Genomic DNA, 20,818 nt, shown 5'->3' with positions numbered 1-20,818 from the left:
TGCAATTCAGTCTTCAATCAAAAAATATGGTGTGGGATCTGTTTACATGCAAAATGATCTAGGAATATGGGTTAGGTTACAATAAACAGACACAGATACCTGAAAATGATTTATTAATGGATTAATCCAAACCAAATTTATTATTCATGGCTGTAATGTGTAGCACATCAAAACAAAGCACATTATGATTAGACTATAAATGTCACACCAATATGCTGATATTATAGTGCAGTGAAATAATCTATACAGTACAGCAGGGACTGTAAACAGTAAAGTAAAGGCAAACAGCAGAGGTACAGTACATATTGCACATGGAGAGGCAGTGATGGTGCTGGTGGAAGTTGAATTGGGCTTTTCAAGAGCAGATTGAGGTCCTTTTTATTTTTAATAATGACAAGCTAGCTGGCGTTTTAGGACACGTAAAAAGGTTTTGACATCAGTGACATTTGTGAAGAATTGACAAAAGTCCCCAGTTGGGATTTATTAACAATGCTAGTGCAAGTCAATTGGGAGCAAAACCATCTCTCTTAAATGTGCATGCAAGTAAGCCCCAAACAATTATATTACATGTTTTTTAGTCTTATTATGGTTTTGCTCTTCATTATTTTACACTAGCACTGCTGACAGACAGTCAATCACTAAAAAAACAAAACATTAGCACCAAATCTTTTTGGATGAAAGGAGGTGAGTTATCAATGGGACTGGGATGTAAAAATCCTGAACCAGTCTTGGGTCAAATAATGGTAAGCAAATAATGTTAGTGCTTGTTTTAATCTGCTGAGTACCAGCTGGGTGGAGTGAAGTGCACTGGTAGTGTCTGATTAGTTGTTAATCATCGGAAAACACCCTTAAGAAAGTATATTAATGTGAATTTAGGAACCTTTTCTGTGATTGTCTAAACTCTCTGACAGTCATTGTATTGTCTTATGTGGTAAACTCCACCCATAAGGTATGTGGCCCTCAGTGGCATAAAACTAAAGAAACCCCCACAAAACCTTAGTCACTTGTCAAAAATGTCAGGCATTGTTCTATTTAATGTTTGTTTGTTTTTTAAAATAAATCCTCTGCTGTGTTTAAGCCACATGTCTTTATCAGGGAGTCACATGTGGCCACAATGCAGCGGTCTTTCTAAATCCCTAAACATTGAACAGAACAACGGCAGTTTAATAAATCTATTTTTATTAAAAAATGAAGAGTGCATTGGTCCAATTGTTTTTTTCTGATTCCATTGAAAACCCACTGTGAAGGAGCACCTTACAATCATTACTTGCATATTTAATTTTATATACATACTGCATGTCACAGTAGCGCTCTCTTCTCTCCTTGCTTTTGAAACCATGTTCAGTATTTGAAAACACTGTTTGACCCTGGTTTGTCCTGAACAGCCTTTCAGCCTCATTAAGAAGACACAGACTGAATCCCATCCACTTTTCTCGGTACCTTATGCTGTGGATTATAGAGTCAGGTATTTTTCCACACTATGCATGGAACATCTGTATGGTATTAATCAATGTTAGCAGCAGCATTTAGGAAATTAAACCACCTGACCATTCTCATCCTATAGCAGGAGGCACAATAACAACGGCTGTTACCTGCTGGCCTGTTAATGACTGTGGAGCAATTCATGGAGTGGGACAAGCTGACCTAGAATAGGAGACTGTTATGAGCAAAGTGTTAGCCCTGGTTTACATTAAGCCTCCATATTTCCCTTCAATGACTCAGTGGAGAGGATGGGATTATCACTGGAAAGCTCCTTTGGATTTTTAAAATTTCACTTCTTCTTTGTGTTTTATCACTCTCAACATACATCTGAAGCCCTGATTCTCCTGTCGTGAAGTTAAATAGTAACACAACAGGCTGATGGTCCACTGTGCACCATGGAAAATACAGTGAGGGAAAGTTAGAAAAAGTCAAAGCCAGCAACATGATGCTGCACCATACAAACACAAACCAAACTGGTTTATGAACAGCAGTGTGATTTTTTTCCCCTCAATATAGCAACACAAATCCTCTTAGTAGAAATAAGAAATAAGATAGCATCATATCAAATAATAAAACATGTGAAATATATTAGGACATTCAAAGAGTTTGACTTGCACAGAAGAGGGAAGATGTCATGTTTACATTAAACGCTGGTGATCGCTCCTGTAAAGATCAAATCATAACATCTAATGTCTATGTCACTCATCAGTTTCAGCTCAGTGATTCAAGTTGAACTGGAAACCCAAATCTGTTGCACATTCGCAGTTCTATTAAGGCACTTAAATCGAGAAGTGAACTAAAATGGGAAAAAAACAAAAAACAAAACACACATATTATTTTAAATGTGTTTCACTGTCATAGCTTCCATCATCCTCGTTAAGGCTCCAGTGCTGAATACCAAAAATGCTTTGGTTTTAAAATAATGTGTCTTTTCCACTTCACTAAGCTGAATTTTCCCATTTTCAGTGATTTAATAATAATGTCCAATGACCCTTGCAGTTTCCAGTGGGAGACACATAAAACATGACACACAGCAACAAGCTAAATCAGCCTACTGTAGAACAGTGCAAGTGCCATTCAGACACTGATGGAGAGAAACAGGGAAAAACTGTTTCTCATCCCATTCAACCCATTTTACCCAATTTATGTTACAGACTGAAGAAGCAACAGCTGCCAATAACCAGCAGGGGGCGAGCATGACATCATGGCAAAAGTGAAAGGAAAAATCCCTCTGATCCTCTTACACTGTCACATATCATTAATTTGTGATGTTCAGTGTATTCCAGGAGTTATTTTGCAATTAAGTGTTGTAATTTACTTTTTTTGGTGAACCCACTTTCCCTCAACCTGCCTCTTCTACCTCTACTTCAGTTCATGATTATCCTACATTTCCCAGAATGACTTTCGACAGCACAGGCATGAACTGTGAAATTAAAAGGCCACTTTTACTGCATGTGCCATCAGGTCAGCCTCAGTTTGTTTATTTTACCTCCTCGGTTTGTGTATGCTTTACTCTTTTCCAAATGGACTGTGTGTGACAGATATTAAGGCAGTGATTCTCAACCTTTTTCATATCAAGGACCCCTAATTTAGTCCACATTAGAGCCACAGACCCCCATTTGATGAGATTTTGTCTCTCGGACCCAAATCTGAGAATATTTTTACTGTTAGATATGATTTTGTCCAGAATTTTTAAGGCTATCTGTATTGTAGGTAGAGAGATAACAGTGAAGCTATGATCAAAACAGTTGTTCTTCCACATTTGCTGGAGACCCCCTGGAACCCCCTCAAGGACCCCTGGTGGTCCCTGGACCCCACGTTGAGAACCACTGCATTAAGGGACAGTAAGGCAGTTTCTTAGTAGGCAAAAGACAAAAGAGGATGAGGTAGAGCAGAAGAAGAGAGAAGCGTGTATGCATGTGTGTGTGTTGATTCATAGTTTTCTCTCCAGGTGTTTCCTCCAACACACATGTACTTGTATGTACCGTGTGTGTGTGTGTGTGTCTTACACACTTGGCGTTGCGCCTGTGCTCTGCAGGCAGGAGTGTGTGTGGTGGCGGCCGGTCCTCCGGCAGGGCGGCCGGTTCTTCTCCCACAGACAGATGGCGTCGGCGTAGTCGACTATGACCTTGTCCATCCAGGTGAGCGGGTGGGGGAACAGCACCGCCCCCTCGAAGAAGCCCAGGTGGCCTCCATGTTGGGTCAGGGCAAAAATCACGTTGGGCTTCTTCTCTGGAGCGGCAGACAGAGAGAGAGAGAGAGAGAGAGAGAGAGAGAGAGAGAGAGAGAGAGAGAGAGAGAGAGAGAGAGAGAGAGAGAGAGAGAGAGAGAGAGAGGAGGATCGTTTTGTGAGCGTTTTTTTTTCTCAACAGTACAATATGAACAGGAATCATATCAAATTCTATACGAGCCCATCCATCCCAGTAAATGTGAATTTAAAGGAAAAATCCACCCTCAGATACTCTTACACTGTTTTGTATTTATGATGTTCAATGCATTCCAGGAGTTCTTTTTTGATGAAGTGTTGTAATTTACTTTTTTGATGTACCCACTTTCCCTCAAACTCTTTTGCCTGATTCTACTTCAATTAGTGATTTCCTACATTTCCCAGAATGCCTTTCAACAACCCTCAGAGAACGGGAACTTGTTGCATTCCTAGAGCAACAGTGATTTTTCAGTGACATTTTCTGCTATCATTGTAGCTGCTGGTAATATCTTGATGACATGTCAAATAATCTACATTTGGCAAATCATCTGCTGGAGTAAGAAAAATACCCAGAAATGCAAGGTACATCAGAGCTGTGTTTTTTTTAACAGTGTTAAAATGTTGTGGGTGGAGTTCATGTTCATGTTTTTGTATTTGGCAAGTGATTCTGACTCCATTTTCCAAGTTTCCAAGGATGAATATCTTGAAAAATGAATCAGCAGTGACAGTGAATGCTTTTCGGCTAAACAGCTGATGAAGGCTGTATAACTGGAACATGTTTGTTGTGACTCATTTTCCCCTCCTGGCCATCCTTCCAGGTTTTGGAAGTTTCCAAGCCTTGTGCACCTGACCGTGTCCCTGTGATTTTTGGGTTGAGCACCTCCACCGCCTTTAGTAATTAAACGCACCCTGATCCTGTCGGTGCAGAAGTAATTAATTAGGTTCCCCTGCTCTGAAGGTGGAGGTATCGTTAGAGCGGCTCGGTGGCTCGCTGGTCAGCGGTCAGGACGCTGGCTTTCCTCACAGAAACACGACGCCATGCTGCTTTCCCTTTCTGTCATTCTACACTCTCCACTCACACACTTCTTAGCATTTTTATGTAAACACACATTTTAATTTTCCCTACCCATACACACACAGCTTCACACAGAAATACACAAACACACCAAGGTTATTATCGTTAATGAAAACTAACAAAATAACAAAAACTAGGTGTGAAAAAACATTTTTGTTAACTGAAATACAAATAAAAACGAGGCTTTACAAAAAAACGATAACTGAAACTATACTGTGTGTTTACAAAACTAACTAAAATAAAATAAAATTATAGAGAAAATGTCTTTAGTTTTCGTCTTTATTTCATTTCTTTCATTTTTTTTCAATTTATTTCATACATAAGCCTAGTATTTTGAATTTTTGAATCTCGCCCCTGACAAATACCCCATATTATAAAAAAGACTAAAACTAACACTAAACTAATAAAAACTAAACTAAAACTAAGCATTTTCAAAAAATAAAAACTAAACTAAACTAGCAAACCCGCTTTAAAAACTAACTAAAACTAAACTGAAATTGAAAACAAAAAGTCAAAATGAAATAAAAATAAAAACTAATGAAACATGCAAAACTATAATAACCTTGAAACACACACACACACACACCAAAATTGCTCCAAATCACTATACTCAGTCCAATGTCAAATTTAGTGGGCACCTTTTTGGACCTCACACACTGCCGTCACATTCACACACATTTCACACAGACCTAAGCTGTCGTCATCACAGATGACAAACAAAACAAATCACAAGTTACGTGTTTATGAGAAGCTGTCAGTGAACTACAGTGACCTGTGTGGGACAATAAACTGTCTCCCCTAACATCCAAGCCAGGTTTCTACATGAGCAGAAGGGGAAGTTACATCACATCCTGAGCACTGATAAATATTTATGTGTAAAGATGTTTATCATTCTGGTAAAAAGGAACTGGTCTGGACACACACTCTCCAACGTGATTTCAGGTCTTTTGCTGCAATTTTGTTCAGATGATCTCCCTACCAAAAGGCAAGTAACGTGAATTCATACATATTTGAGAAGCTAAATATCATTTTTTATAAATATCTGTAGATATTCAGATATAAAGACAATGACTTATGAACTTGTACACAAACAAGAAGTGCAAATCCTTAGGTTGCATGGAGAGTGAGATCATGTAAAATAATGACTCTTCTGATCTGAGTTATGCCCCCGCTGTCAACAACGTTTATGAAACGGGGGTTTGTAGTCTGAAGCAATGGTTCTCTGGTCCTGGTCCTCAGAGCCCAGAACCCTGCTGGTTTTCTGTCCAATTGCATTCACCTGCTATCCCAGGTATAAATCAGGTCCCTGATTAGATAGCTGGAATGAAAACCAGCAGGGCTCTGAGTCCTGAAGGCCACGTTTGAGAACCACTGGTCTAAAGCGTATTGATTTGGGCATCCTTTGTATTACAAATAAAAAAAAAACCCTGCTATAAACAAAACTCAAATCAAAGCCATTATGATCATGCTTTGAAACTCTCCAAAAATGTGAGTTTTGGTGCATCAAGTCAGGTCTGCCTGGACCAGGATCTCTGTCAGCCACACCCAGAGTTTCATGCCAAACTGAAACCGGCTGCCTTTAGCTTCAGTGGCCATTTGGCAAACCATCAGTCATGCTGTACTTCAAGACCCAGCCTGCCGCTGCCCTGCCCAGATCAGGTTAGCCATCTGTGTGTATGCATGTGTGTGTGTGTGTGTGTGTATATATGTGTATGTGTGTGTATGTGTGTGTGTGTGTGTGTGTGTGTGTGTGTGTGTGGGTAAAGTAGGTTAGTGGGGAAGAGAGCGACTGGTCCATATGGAGAGCAGCAGAGTGGCTGGTTAGGAAATGTGTAGTGAAGAGTTACGTGCACCAAGGCAGCTGGTGCCATCAGTCGGGTTTCTGAATCCTCCAACACACACACACACACACACACACACACACACACACACACACACACACACACACACACACACACACAGTAATGACCTTTTTACTGTGCAAAGACGTCAACCTTCAATTCAGAAATTTAAACAGCAAATCACATAATAATGGAAGAGCCGTCATTCTTAAATAATTTCTATATAGACTCCATATAGGAACCTTTTTATGGTCACTTGCTGAATTGACTGAATTGAAAGTGAATTGACAGCCACTATCACATACCTACACACATACATATGGGTTGTTGTTAGCTTTTAAAATGTCCATTTATTAGCTTAGACCTAACAGAATCTTTATCATTTTCTTGTGTGAAACAGTATAGTGCAAAGGGAGCCATTTTGTTGTCAGTGTTTATAAAATTAGTGACTTGGAGGAGAGTAATAATTCAAAAAACAGAAGTGTGTTGTTGTGACACACTTGCATAAACCACAGGAAGATTTTCAGCCCCTAGATGTTTTTTTAATCCATATTAAACTCTGGCCATTAACTGCTGGACAACTGTTACCGTACTATAATAATCAGGGTCGTAGTTTTCCTTTAATGTGTTTCACATTCTCAACTGAAATAGAATGAACCAATTTTGGCTGCAGCTACTGAGGGGCTAAATTAAAACATCTATTTATTGGGCTATCACTATGCAGTGAAGTGTATTTTTGAGGTTAATTAAGTTCACATTGATTTATACAATCCTTCTTTTCAGAGGTACATATCCATTGTTTTTCTCAAGTGGTGAGCAGAATATTGCATGTTGTCGTTGGGTGAAAAACTTGCATCTCCAAAATGTCAATTTTTCAGGAACTAATAAAAACTTGTTTTTAGTTCCATGACAATTCATTTTTTTTGGCGTTATCCAATGGGCTTTGAAAGAGTTTGATAAACTTGTGAGGTCTTTTTCTCAACCCACAGAGGAGCCATGCAATCCTTCATTTGAAGTGAAAACATGAAAATCATCAAAATTGGAGTGACAAGGTTTTCACACAACAACAGCGATATATAATGTTTTGAATTATCAAATAAACTCAATATGGACATTATATAAATGATTTCAATGGAATTACAGTGAGTAATGAAAGAAAAAAATAAGAGGAAATAAAACAGTATGTTTCCTTCCACCAAAGAGCAAGTTTAGGATTTCAGTGGTGAAGGTCTAAGTCGACGCTTCTCAACCTTTTTCATATCAAGGAGCCCTAATTTAGTCCACATTAGAGCCATGGACCCCCATTTAATGAGATTTTGTCTCTTGGACCCAAATCTGAGAATATTTTTATTGTTAGATATGATTTTGGCCAGAATTCCTTGACTATCTGTATTGTAGGTAGAGAGATAACAGAGAAACTACGATCAAAACAGTCATTCCTCTACATTCTCTAATTGTGTTAACTTCTTGTAAATGATATAATGGTGAAGTTTAACAATTCATCAATTTGCTGGGGACCCCTTGGAACCCCCTCAAGGACCCCTGGTGGTCCCCGGACCCCACGTTGAGAACCACTGGTCTAAGTCACATTTTCCCCCACAAGGCCTAGTAATGCTGATTTACACACACAAGGGCCAATGCTAGTGACCTATACAGACACTGAGGGAGAAGGCAGTGGCGCATGGCCACAAACACACACACACACACACACACACACACACACACACACACACACACCTATAAATAATCCCACAGCACAGGGGGATCGCATGGCCCTGAAAAATTCAACAAGACTGTCTGGTCAGGGTGCCGCTGAGCAGATAACTCCCACAAGACTTTATCAACACTTAGGAGTCTGAGTCCAGCAGAGAAGGAGAGAGAAGAAGGGACAAGCGGTTCACCCGGTCTGGACTGGTGTGAGTTGTGTAACTGAGTTAATGATGTTGAAATAAAGTATTCATCTTCCTCTAGGAAATGGATAGGGCCTACACACAAAATATAAGTTGTCTCAACCTATCTGCAAGGATTTAGTTCACCTGATCCTGCATAAATAAACAGGTAGAGGAGGAGAGAAGCATTTTGGATTTTTAATCTTAAAAGTCTGCACCCTATTGATATGAATGAAGATTTTAATGTGAATGAGTTTTCATGGGTTCTAATGCTTGTCTTTAATTATTCATGTATGTAGTAATGTTGTAATGTTTTATTATGTGTGGCCCGCATGCAGTAGGTTTAAAGCTTCATTGTTGACTCCTCTGACATGTGACCTATTTTCTGATTGGTCTAAGTCCACTAAGGCGGTCATTTTGAAAAGGTATTTAAGATCCATAAAAAGAGTATTTTTGCGAACATCCCATCACCTCCAAGTGTAGCTGAATTTGTTTTTTATAATCCAACATATCATAGCTCACAACACCATCAGTAACACCCAAAATACTTCAGATTCATTGAGAACTAATCAATAGCAGCTATAGATAAATGAAATGAAGCTGTAGAGGCAAACCTGCGAGTGAGCGTGGGATCGCCAGCAGTGACTGATGAACCAGAGGATCATCTGAGGAGTTTACCAGCAGGAGAGGCACCGTGACCTGGGAGAGCAACAACATGACTCACATTTACTCTGTCAACGGCTTTGGAGGGCCTAATGCCCTGTTGTGTTGTTGTTTACTTTAGTTATTATTATTATATTATTATTAGTAGCAGTAGTAGAAGTAGTAGTAGCAGTGGTAGTGGTAGTAGCAGTAGTAGCAGCAGTAGCAGTAGTAGTAGTAGTAGTAGTAGTAGTAGTAGTAGCGGTGGTAGTAGTAGTAGCAGTAGTAGTAGCAGTAGTAGCAGTAATAGTAGTAGTAGCAGTAGTAGTAGTAGTAGTAGTAGTAGCAGTGGTAGTAGTAGTAGCAGTAATAGTAGTAGTAGTAGTAGTAGTAGTAGTAGTAGTAGTAGTAGCAGTGGTAGTAGTAGTAGTAGCAGTAATGGTAGTAGTAGCAGTAGTAGCAGTAGTAGTAGTAGTAGCAACAACAGTAATACTAGTAGTAGTAGTAGCAGTAGCACCAGCACTATTACTAGTCATAGCAGCAGTAGTAGCAGTAGCAGTAGTAGTAATAGTAGTAATAGTAGTAATAGTACTAGTTGTTGTAGTACTAATATTAGTATTAATATTCACTGACACCATCCTACTAAATGTCACCATCCTGTCTGCTGTAATCAATATCTGAACACTGGAGGCTTCTCACTCACGTTGTGGATGTACTGTACACAGCTGTCCTTCTCATAGTACTCTTTCAAAGAGCTGTAGCCATGGAATTTTCTGCAATACAAATCATGTTAGAACATGAGTGATGCAGCACCAAGTACAGGCACGCAACAGCAGTGTGTCCTGTTGAGGAGTGTTTGAGCGAGACACTGAACTCACTGAAGTCACTGACTTTCAGCTAAATGCCTACAATGTAAAATGTAACTGAGATAACCATTGATGAATGTGAAGGGCCACAAGCAGTCTTGTTAAATAAAATAAAAGAAAAAATTTGACCTCATGATGCTGTCATCGATCTGCATTAGAGAAGTGGCTGTGTACAGTCTGCTCAGGTCCGCATCCTCCATCTTGCTGGAGTTCATGCCAAACAAACTGCCCCTGGTGAACAAAACGATACAGACATTTAATGACATAGATCAGGACAGGAGACTAACTTTTTTGTCCACTGGTGACAGTGACTAGTAAACCCTACAACTCCCCTGCCACTCTCACCATTTTACCAACTAACTAACTTTTTAGAATAGAGCAAAACCTCTAAATGATGGCTGGTTGATAGAGTAAATAAACTTTAGTTACAGCCACAATTCACCAGCATTTGGCTAGTGACTAGTAAAATGCCAAAATAAATTTCTCATCTCTAGGCAGATTGCACAATAATAGGAAAGCACCGCTTCCTCCTGTGGATGTTTATCTTGCCGTGTTACATTGTTGCCATAGCAACCCACTGATCATCTACGGACTACAAACAATTTAAGCTGCCTCGATAAGCTACATACATCTCAAAGAGAGATTTGCAAGACTCAAGCTGCGTTTTGTTGCTGTCTGACATAGACACCAGAATTCAAAATGATGTAGAGGCTTTTCTCTATTAAGTTTCATTTGAAGAGTTTCATATATCCATCAAATGAAAAATATATTACCTGTCAGTGCAAAATGATTGCTGGTATCAAAGTAAAACTGACCCTAGAAGATAGTTTAATTTACTAGTTACTTTAATGTTTATTTATATAGCACTTTTCAAAACAGTTACAAAGTGCTTATAGCAACACTTTAGATGACATAATGCTGTGTGTTGGTGGTGTGTCTCCACCTGTGTGACAGGATGAGCTTCTTCATGTTGTCTGCCATCAGGAAGTTGTACAGCCTCCGACACTGGTCCCACTGAAGGAAGGTTTCCTGGGCTCTACACACACACACACACACACACATGCACACATACATACACACTTGCACTTACTTGCACTTTGGATATAAAATGCATTTGTAATGTATATGTGTACAGTTGGGATAATCAAGGATTTGGTGCAAGAGGGGTGTAAGTGACATTTTGGCCAGAAATAAGCATCATATGTCATTAGAAAGCTCTTGTTGAGCTCTATCTTATGGTCAAAAGAACATTTGTAATTATAAATAAAATTAAAATAAAGAGGAAAATCCAAAAGACTCATGTGTTCAACACCCAAACCCCAGATTAAATTTGGTGCAAAAAGGCGGTAACTGCATTTACTAGCTTTTTTGCAGAATATCTGATGCAATCAATTAAAGTTTTGTTTTTGCTCTGCTATAAAATTAGGAAAATGTCACTTATGCCTCTTTCACTCTAAACCCTTGTGGTGTTCACCTGGTTTAAGTTCCTTGGTTGAAAATTAATGAAGACCTGATTTGTGTGAACAACTAACAAGCACATGTGCTGACAGCCTGTATATGGCCTTGTGTGCACTTCTCTTTATTTGTACAGTACACACACACAGACACACACACACACACACACACATACACATACTCGCACACGCACGCACACACACAAGGTGCAGTGAAGTCTGTGGAAGCCATGACGTGTGTACTGATGTTGTTGTTACACACAAAGGAAACCAGAGAGCAGTTCAGCCTTGACTTTGGCCTACATCTGAATGAACAATTAGACTGCAGCGCAAGCCAGATAGAATTCCTAACACACACACACACACACACACACACACACACACACACACACACACACACACACACATACACACACACACGGAACCACACTACGGTAGGAGAAACCACTGATGTGGACTACAGATCTATTGGCAAACAGGAACCTTTATGCAGAATATTAGTAATATTGATACTAAATTTTCTTTCATACTTCATCAATTGTAGCCCACTGAAAGACTAAAGACACACAGTATTCCTCCATTCAGTGCAGGAGCAATTTTGTTGCACTGTGCCGTACCAGTTTTTGCCATGAGTATCAATTTTAAGATGATTACAAGAGATTGAAAAGCTTCAAGGAGGGCTGATTCTTGTCATAAAATCCACGTTTTCTTCTGGTTTATCAGAAATTCATCTAATTCTTTTTCTTTAGATTATTTTTGGCAATACTGTGTTAGGGAACCGTTGACAGTAGAGAGGAAGTAAAGTGGAAAAATGGGAAGAAAAAAGGATGATGACATAAAACAAAGGTCCCACGCCAGATTTGAACCCCGGCCAACTGAGCCAGCAAGTCTAGATTCATGCCATTCATGCATGTACTACTACTAAGTAATTAACTTTTATAATGCGCTTTCATTCAACAAAGAAATGTGTCACCAAAAGTATTGTTTAAGAACCAGCATCCCTATCCAAAACTTTCCAAACATACCCAGCCCTCGTTCTACCAACCTGAGAGCGCTGTATCCCTGGCAGACGCTGACGCAGCAGATCACTCGGTCCTGGTTGGATCGGTTCTCACCCAGGAACTTACACACGATGTTTCCCCCCAGACTGAAGCCCACCACCACCAGCATCGTCTGGGGGAAGGCCCGCTTGATGTAGCCCACCATGGCTGCAAACTCCCACGTACAACCTGGATGGAAGAGAGACAGTTTCACAGCTGTGCAATACTGATAAATATGCAACTTTTGACTGAAGACGTACTCTGATGAAGGCTAAGCAGCTGGAACATGCATGTGTGCCAAATTATTTGATACAATGGGATTTCTTTGGCGTATAACCTAAATACATGTCTTTTAATTTTTGATACAGCCACCCCTTACAATGAAAACCTTCAAGTCACTGTCCTTTAACTTATGTTTCCTCTTTAATTTTCCACACAACACACTACTGAAATTGACCTACAGTCAAAATATCAGCTGCTGTACTGGCTTTAATAAATGTTTCATAAAAACATGTGTCAAATAAAAAACAACAAACAAAATCAAAATAACACGCAAGCATGTTTAGAGCAATTTCCTCAAACTCCTTCAGTTTGGTCTGTTTGGGCAGTTGAGAATATTTGAACTCAGGTGACACCAAATAACCGCACCAAGACTACCTGAAGACCTGAAGTCTTGGTCCTTTTACAAGTGAACTGCAGTCCAGCTCATTAGGTGTGAGAATGTAATCTGAACCAATTACAGAAAATTACCACAAAACACTAGGTTTTATGGGTACAAAGAGATGGATATTGACTGATAGCCAGCAATTACTCATACTTGGAAAGCCTAACATACAGTAACAACATGAACTTTTAGAACTTTAAACTTGGAGTAAAGATGAGGCGAAATCCCTTTTCAACATATTAAATTACAGCAAAGAGACAAGTCCAATAGGGCTGCAACTAACGATTATTTTCATTGTCGATTAATCTGTCGATTATTTTCTCGATTAATCGATTAGTTGTTTGGTCTATAAAATGTCAGAAAATGGTGAAAAATGTCGATCAGTGTTTCCAAAAGCCCAAGATGACGTCCTCAAATGTCTTGTTTTGTCCACAACCCAAAGATATTCAGTTTACTGTCATAGAGGAGTAAAAAAAACAGAAAATATTCACATTTAAGAAGCTGGAATCAGAGAATTTTGACTTATTTTTCTTAAAAAATTACTCAAACCGATGAATCGATTATCAAAATAGTTGGTGATTAATTTAATAGTTCACAACTAATCAATGAATAGATTAATCGTTGCAGCTCTAAAGTCCAACATGCTTAGCTAAAGTTACAGGGACTGGAATCAGATTTGTTTTGACTCTCCCCTGCGCCAAAATCTGTAACCCAGTGGGATGACAGGTTACCAAGACTCTGTCCAACAAGCTGCTTGTCGGTTCATGTGACTTTTGTTTACAAGCCCTGGTTCGCTTCTAATTAGGCAATGTGACCCCAAACGAACCAAAAAATGAAAGTAAACTTTTCCCCTATGGTTTGAACCAAAGAAAACAAGCTGCAGGTGTGGTAGCACCCTTAATTATAAACAGCCGGCGGTATTCCCTCCTTACCGTAGGTGAACATGCGCGGCGAGGTGAGCTCTATGTTGGGCAGAGCGCCCAGGTGGTTCAGCACGGCACAGCGGTAGCCCTGCCGCTGGGAGTGATCCACGAAGGTCCGGATGTAGTTCTTCTCGCTATGGTTACCGATCCCGGGGCAGATTACCATGGTGATGTCGTCTGCATGGCAACACATAGGCATACACACACATACACACAAAACAGGGAGTCACTGTGGGGAAATGTGGATGTCATGCAAGCTTCTGTGTGTGTGTGTGTGTGTGTGTGTGTGTGTGTGTGTGTGTCTAGTTAATTGGCTGCTGAAATCCATGGCATTTTCCCTCTGGGGATTTCATTAGTGGTCTTTCTCTCTGTGTATGGTATCGGTTGCTCGCTACTTGATGCACTTATGATATAAACAAACACATGAAACTTAGGAGAGAACATGAATAAGTGCTGTCTTCAGTGAAAAACAAGCTTTAAAAGACAGAAGATCAGTAGATATTGGCAACAGATAACATGTTGGAAGACAAGTCCCTATAGCTGCACTAGCCATTGAATTGGCTTGAATTAATGTGATGTTACTGTAGAGCTATACAGTTTAAAATGTGGTGAAACCAACTCCTGAAAGACAACAGTGGATTTTCTTAATGAAATCTGGTCCCATATGAGTGGTAAAGTGTCTGTTTTTGTCAGAAAAAAACCCCAAAAAACAGTCTCTCACCCCCTGTGCTGTGGTCCCCAAGTGCTTCGAAGAGGTCAAAGGTCGCCGTGGCCCCGTCCTGCATGGGCAGGAAGTTGCGGATGCCGGAGGGCGTTGGAGTGTTGATGCGCCCCATCTTGCCGTACAGAGCCGTCTGGAGGTGGCCGCTCTTCCCCCACAGCAAGGGAGGAATGTATCTACAGAGAAGGACAAGCTCCGTCTTACATAACGCAGCTTTAACCTCTAACCCTGAAGAGGTTTCATTACAGTCTTGGCCAAGATTATCACCCTGCAGACAGACACACACACACACACACACTCCGACCCCAGGAGGCGGCAGAAGACTATACAGGTCTACAGGCCGCCTGCATCATTTAACTGCTGCCTGCCAGCTGAGATGGCTGGGTAAACACCGAGCTTCAGATTCCCTACCTTAGATTCCCTACTTTCACTGAGTTTTTTAAATTAATAATCCACAACATCTCCATATCTTCTATATAACACAAGAGGATCATATTCCCATATACGTAAACATATTAACCAAATGGATCGCATGAATCCAGATGGATATAGGTTCACATTTTCAGGTAATAGAGCTATGTGGCCCACTATACCTAGCAATTTAGTGTGTAGTCCAACTCCAAGTAACCAGTTTGAGTTCAAGTAATCCATGCTAGACCAGTCTTTTCCTCAATTGTCCTTTTAAATATCTTACATTTGGCACTACCTTTTCTACTAATATTACATCATCCTGTCAGTGGTTGTGTTGTAAGATGTGTAGCTGATTTTATTTTATTTTATTTTATTTGGATCTCTTTTATCCCATTGGCTAATCTTCCAAGAGTCCACATTAAAAACATTTAAGCATACAATAATTCATATTAATACAACACATAATTGTTGACACACACATATCATATACATACATGCATACATACACACATATAACCTACATACATTGGCACATATCCTGTTCTTGAGTGAGGTATTGTAATGAATTCCATAATTTAACAGTTCTGAAAATAAAAGTCCGTCTTCCCATTTCAGTTTTTATTTTTGGTAGTACATAATGATTTTTATCTCTTATTCTTATGTTAACTTGATGTTTATCACGTACTAATAACAGTTTGTCCTTAATACTAACTGGCTTGTTAAACTTTCGAATTTTTGAAATTAGTGCAATAGAATGTTGTCTCACATGTTGATGTATAAGGTGATCGAGTCCCAAGTCCAAGTCCAAGTCTGAGTCGTCAATATTCAAGTCAGAGTCGAGTCACAAGTCATCAAAGTTGGGCCTTGAGTCGGACTAGGAACTACCAAACACTCACTCTTTGGTCAGCATGGGGCAGGACTTGAGCAGGTAGCGGCTGAGCGGCGTGTCCTGGTAGGTGACGTCCGGCGGCGCCGTGGGACTCTTCAGGTTCAGACAGCGGACGATGACGTACAGGACGGTGGCCACCGCCGCCAGCTTCATGCCGTCAAACATGGCCGGCAGCTCAGGGCCGAAGGTGTGGACGTCACCGTCCCCGAGGGTGGCCATGGTGGACATGGGACAGGACCTGCGTACAGTGTGTTAGGAAGCGTTTACAGAGACACATGACACAGGAGCTGAGTTCTTTAGAGCAGTGGTTCTCAACGTGGGGTCCAGGGACCACCAGGGGTCCTTGAGGGGGCTCCAGGGCGTCCCCAGCAGACTGATGAATTGTTAAACTTTATTACGTTTACAAGAAGTTAACACAATTAGAGAATGTACAAGAATGACTGTTTTGATCATAGTTTCTCTGTTATCTCTCTACCTACGATACAGATAGTCATGGGATTCTGGACAAAATCATATCTAACAATAAAAATATTCTCAGATTGTGGCCCAAATGTAGACAAAATTAGGGGACCACGATCTGAAAAAGGTTGAGAATAACTGCTTTAGAGCATAATATGACTCTGCTGAACATATTCAATCTCCTGAAATGTAAAAATAAATATAGGATACTACAGCTAGGCCGATATATCGGTTTGGCGATACTGGCCTTTTATTGAATATCAGATATCGGCCAGTCATTTTGTCCACAGTCGATATGATGGAGGTTTCTGCCCGACCACTGCTACATAAAACACTTGAAATTTTCTTGTCTTTTCACATTTTATTGATTCAAATTCATTCTTCATCTTCATCTACAGGTATCTATCTCAGATTTTTCACTACCATTGAATAGGTGAGGTGGATCCTGCTAACTCTAAAATAATGTCATTAGTCTGGGTTTCAATGTAGAGTTTACAAGTCTTTCCCACCGTGCAAAGAATAAAATTCTGGGGGAAAGACTGAATACTTTTTTATATATATATATTTTTATATATAATTTTGCTGCTTCAGTCCAAAAGTATCGATAGTGAATTTCGATATGATCAAACCCTTGTGGATGCTTCATATGAGAGCAACAGAGTAACAGATCAACAGAGCAACAGAGCAACAGATGACTTCAGAGTGGTTTGAAGAGTTTTACTCACCTTGCTTTGTCACTTTAAAGAAACTGCAGCTGTTCAGAGTCCCTCCTTGATCAGTTTTAAACCCAAGTGTGATGATGCTCAGCACTGGAAAACAGACAGTTTTAATAATTCTGTCAATACATTCTGCAGTCACTGCTGTTCTCTAAAGCTGCAAAATAAAACACCATATTAAAAGAATAGAAACATGCAACTGTGGGGCAAAATCAGTCATTCATGGCTCTTCTATCTCACTCACTTCACTTATTATGCAGAACTAAGATACAGATCAGCATGCTACAGTGTATCCACTGATGGTTGAATAGAATAGAATAGAATAGACGGGTGAGTAGACAAGGCTAGAATAGACTAGACTAGACTAGAATAGATTAGATTTGAATAGATGGGTGAGTAGAGTAGACTAGACTAGACTAGAATAGAATAGAATAGAATGGAATAGGTGGTTAGAATAGAATAGACAGGTGATTAAAAATAGAATCAACCAGAATAGAATAGAATAGATGTTGACTAGAATAGAATAAACAGTTGATCAAAAACAGAATTAAACAGACAATAGAATAGAACAGGTCCTGACTTGAATGAAACAGAATATAATAGAATAGATAGAATAGAACAGAATAGAATAGATGCTGACTTGAATAGAATAGAGTAGATGTTGACTACAATAGAATAGAATAGAATAGATGGGTGAGTAGACTAGACTAGACTAGACTAGAATAGAATAGATTAGAATAGACGGGTGAGTAGACTACACTAGACTAGAGTAGAATAGATGGTTAGAATAGAATAGACAGTTGATTAAAAATAGAATCAACCAGAATAGAATAGAATAGATGTTGACAAGAACAGAATAAACAGTTGATCAAAAATAGAATTAAACAGACAATAGAATAGAACAGGTGCTGACTTGAATGGAACAGAATATAATAGAATAGATAGAATAGAACAGAATATAATAGATGCTGACTTGAATAGAATAGAGTAGATGTTGACTACAATAGAACAGAACAGAATAGATGTTGACTACAATAGAATAATCAGTCGATCAAACAGAATTAAACAGAACAGAACAGACGCTGACTTGAAAAGAACACAATAGAATAGATAGAATAGAACAGAAAAGAACAGAACAAAGTGAAACGAATACCCCGCAGCTACAGAGAAGTCGCGGAGAGTTTGAGCTTCCTGGCGTCGCTTCCTGCTCTCCGTCTCTGTTTGTTTTTCTCTCTTTCTTTCTTCAGGTGAAACTGTTTCCAGCAGGGAGCGAAACTGAAGTGAAGCTGAAGGTTTTTAAACTCAAACTCGGCTCGGCCTACCATTCTGCTGTCGGCCTGTGAGTCCGGTCTGTCCGGGCCCGGGTCCATCCGGGCTGCTGACCTTCTCTCTCTCTCTCTCTTTCTCTCTTTCTCTCTTTCTCTCTCTCTCTCTCTCTCTCTGCCTCACCGTCTGTTTACATGACAGGAGACTGACCAGCAGGGCGCTCGTGATGCCTTCAGGGGCTCCTAATAAGCTCCTACTTCTGAGAACGGAGGTCACAAATACAACTTGTTGCGCATTCAAGTGCTTCTGGTGGGTAGTAATAACAAAATGAAACCTGTTATAGTGTTGTTGTTTTTTTAATGGTTGTTGTTTGATTTAGAAATCAAATTGCATAACAATACTAGTAGTGGGAGAGTAAAGAGGAGAAAATGTGCATCAGGCATGTAACTGATGTTTTACTAGTCTATATTTATTAGTTATTATTGTGTATGCATCACAACCAAAATCTCGCAAGGTCACAATTCTGGCATCATATAAAAATTCCCAAGTCACTTTGACAGGCCAATGTGCACTCAAATTGAAAGTAGGAATTTCCGACAGCACCTGAAGGCAGCATGACAAACAGCGCTCTACTTCCTATATCTGAGAAACTAACGGCAATTCACATGTTGCTGTTTCATTTGACCACATGCCTCCGTGTCCGCCTACCGGAAAAGAACGTTATTAATTAATAAGAACTATAATATTTTAGAAGGATACTTCACAAAAGAAAAGTTTGAAATATCAGGCAGCCACGATATAGCCTAGGTCAAAAATATGGCAAGAAATTTCTACAGTTTTACAACAGGAGAAGTAAAATAAGGTAACATAAACTCACTGTACCACAGACACTCTTTAAGTTCCTATAGGAATTTTATAGGAATATCATATAAATATTATAGGAATAGTGCTAATATAGTGATACCAAGGAGATTAAAAAATACCATAAATTACTAGTCCTTATAGGAATAATATAGGAATATCATACGAATATTAGGAATATTATAGTGATATCAAAGGAGACAAAAATAAATAAAGTAGAATAAGGTCACTATAAACATGGAATACCACAGACACTCCTTAAGTCCCTATAGGAATATCATAGGAATATTATACGAATATTATAGGAACATTAGAGATTTTCACATCTTTTGATCTGTGCATCAGAGATACTCCAAGCTGCAGCAACTGGCATTAAATGTGTGTGTTTGTTGTTATTACTGTATTATAAGTATCATGCATAAGACTACCTAAATTCAGTAACCAAAATTAGATGTTAGATTAGACCTCTTCAGTACATCCAAAATATTTTGTTATTGTATGGAAGGTGGAAATGACTTTAATATATTCATACTTGGTTATCTAGATGTTTCAAGTGGGTCTCGTTCATATCAATACAAATTAGTAATGTTTACAGTATTTTCTAAGTTACCTCAGTTATTTAGTAATGAGCAGTCAGATCCGATTTCCTTGAAGCCCATTTTTGACCACCAGGAGGCGCCATCCACCAAAACATTTGTTCAGACCGCAGAGATGTGCCAAACAAGACATCACTATAATATTCCTATAATATTTCCATAGGGTGTCTGTGTTACTTACTAGTATTTAATGGTATCTCCTATGATATTCCTATAATCTTCCTATAAGCGCTATTATTATACTTGATTATACTATACTTTTTTTTATATCCTATGGTATCACTAAAATATTCCTGAAAATTCCTATAGGGACTTACAGTTTATGTGATATATAATATCCATTGTAAAGCTAATGTAAGTATAATGTAAGTGTAAGTAGCCTACACTGTAAGTTAATAATGTAAGTTTTAAAAAAATCAGAATAAAAGGAAATGCCACTCATTTAAAGAAAAAAATCTATTATTTTATTGGTCTTATGGCATCCAATCAGTCCAATAAATATTTATGAACATGTATATCTCTCTGCCCAAGCTAGAATCCAGAGAACCAGGACTTTAATTTAATGCAACGGCCCCACTGTAAATGAACTACAGCATGTGAACATACATAGTTGTCTGAACTTTAACATCAAAATGAGTTTTTGGATTGTTGTGGCTTCAGTGTCAGTTCCAAGCCAGAAAATTTCCCTTCCCTGTATCCGCTGGGAAATCCTCCCAGGCTCTGTCACGTTCCCCTGCTCCGTCATTCACACTCCATTTCCTAAGCTGCTGTTCACGAGTGTGACTTCTGTCTCGTTTCCGGATGGGAGACAGAAGTG

The 20,818-nt window shown here is 39.3% G+C and overlaps 1 protein-coding gene across 2 annotated transcripts; it reads right to left on the bottom strand.

Annotated features, from left to right (window-relative positions):
- Window positions 1–108: 108 nt before the first annotated feature.
- LOC139665637 (monoacylglycerol lipase ABHD2-like) lies at window positions 109–18,736 on the bottom strand. Of its 2 annotated transcripts, none has more exons than XM_071544719.1 (11): window positions 18,601–18,736; window positions 17,288–17,371; window positions 16,111–16,341; window positions 14,804–14,979; window positions 14,092–14,259; window positions 12,501–12,684; window positions 10,945–11,037; window positions 10,131–10,232; window positions 9,839–9,908; window positions 9,108–9,192; window positions 109–3,714 (listed from the first exon to the last, which is right to left on the bottom strand). In XM_071544719.1, the coding sequence occupies exons 3-11, from the start codon at window positions 16,329–16,331 to the stop codon at window positions 3,488–3,490; spliced, it is 1,326 nt and encodes a 441-aa protein (XP_071400820.1). In that variant the 5' UTR covers window positions 16,332–16,341; window positions 17,288–17,371; window positions 18,601–18,736; the 3' UTR covers window positions 109–3,487. The 2 variants fall into 2 exon arrangements, with proteins under 2 accessions (XP_071400820.1, XP_071400821.1); XM_071544720.1 differs by lacking the exon at window positions 18,601–18,736 and adding an exon at window positions 18,432–18,588.
- Window positions 18,737–20,818: the final 2,082 nt, after the last annotated feature.

This window comes from Centroberyx affinis, unplaced genomic scaffold, assembly GCF_046629955.1.
Source record: "Centroberyx affinis isolate AG114_WGS23_722 - 3 ecotype Tasmania unplaced genomic scaffold, CSIRO-AGI_Caff_v1 ptg004640l_1, whole genome shotgun sequence".
NCBI classification, from domain to species: Eukaryota; Metazoa; Chordata; class Actinopteri; order Beryciformes; family Berycidae; genus Centroberyx; species Centroberyx affinis.
This window is presented reverse-complemented; position numbering and strand designations above follow the sequence as displayed.

What these genes read in the sequence shown, in the direction of transcription:
- LOC139665637 (XM_071544719.1), bottom strand. Translation starts at nt 16,331, where the DNA reads ATGTCCACCATGGCCACCCTCGGGGACGGTGACGTCCACACCTTCGGC. An exon ending in GCCGCGCATGTTCACCTACG is followed by an intron (nt 12,685 to 14,091) that starts GTAAGGAGGGAA and finishes TCTTCCATCCAG; the next exon opens with GTTGTACGTGGGAGTTTGCA. An exon ending in GATCCCACGCTCACTCGCAG is followed by an intron (nt 3,715 to 9,107) that starts GTTTGCCTCTAC and finishes CTGCCGCTCCAG; the next exon opens with AGAAGAAGCCCAACGTGATT.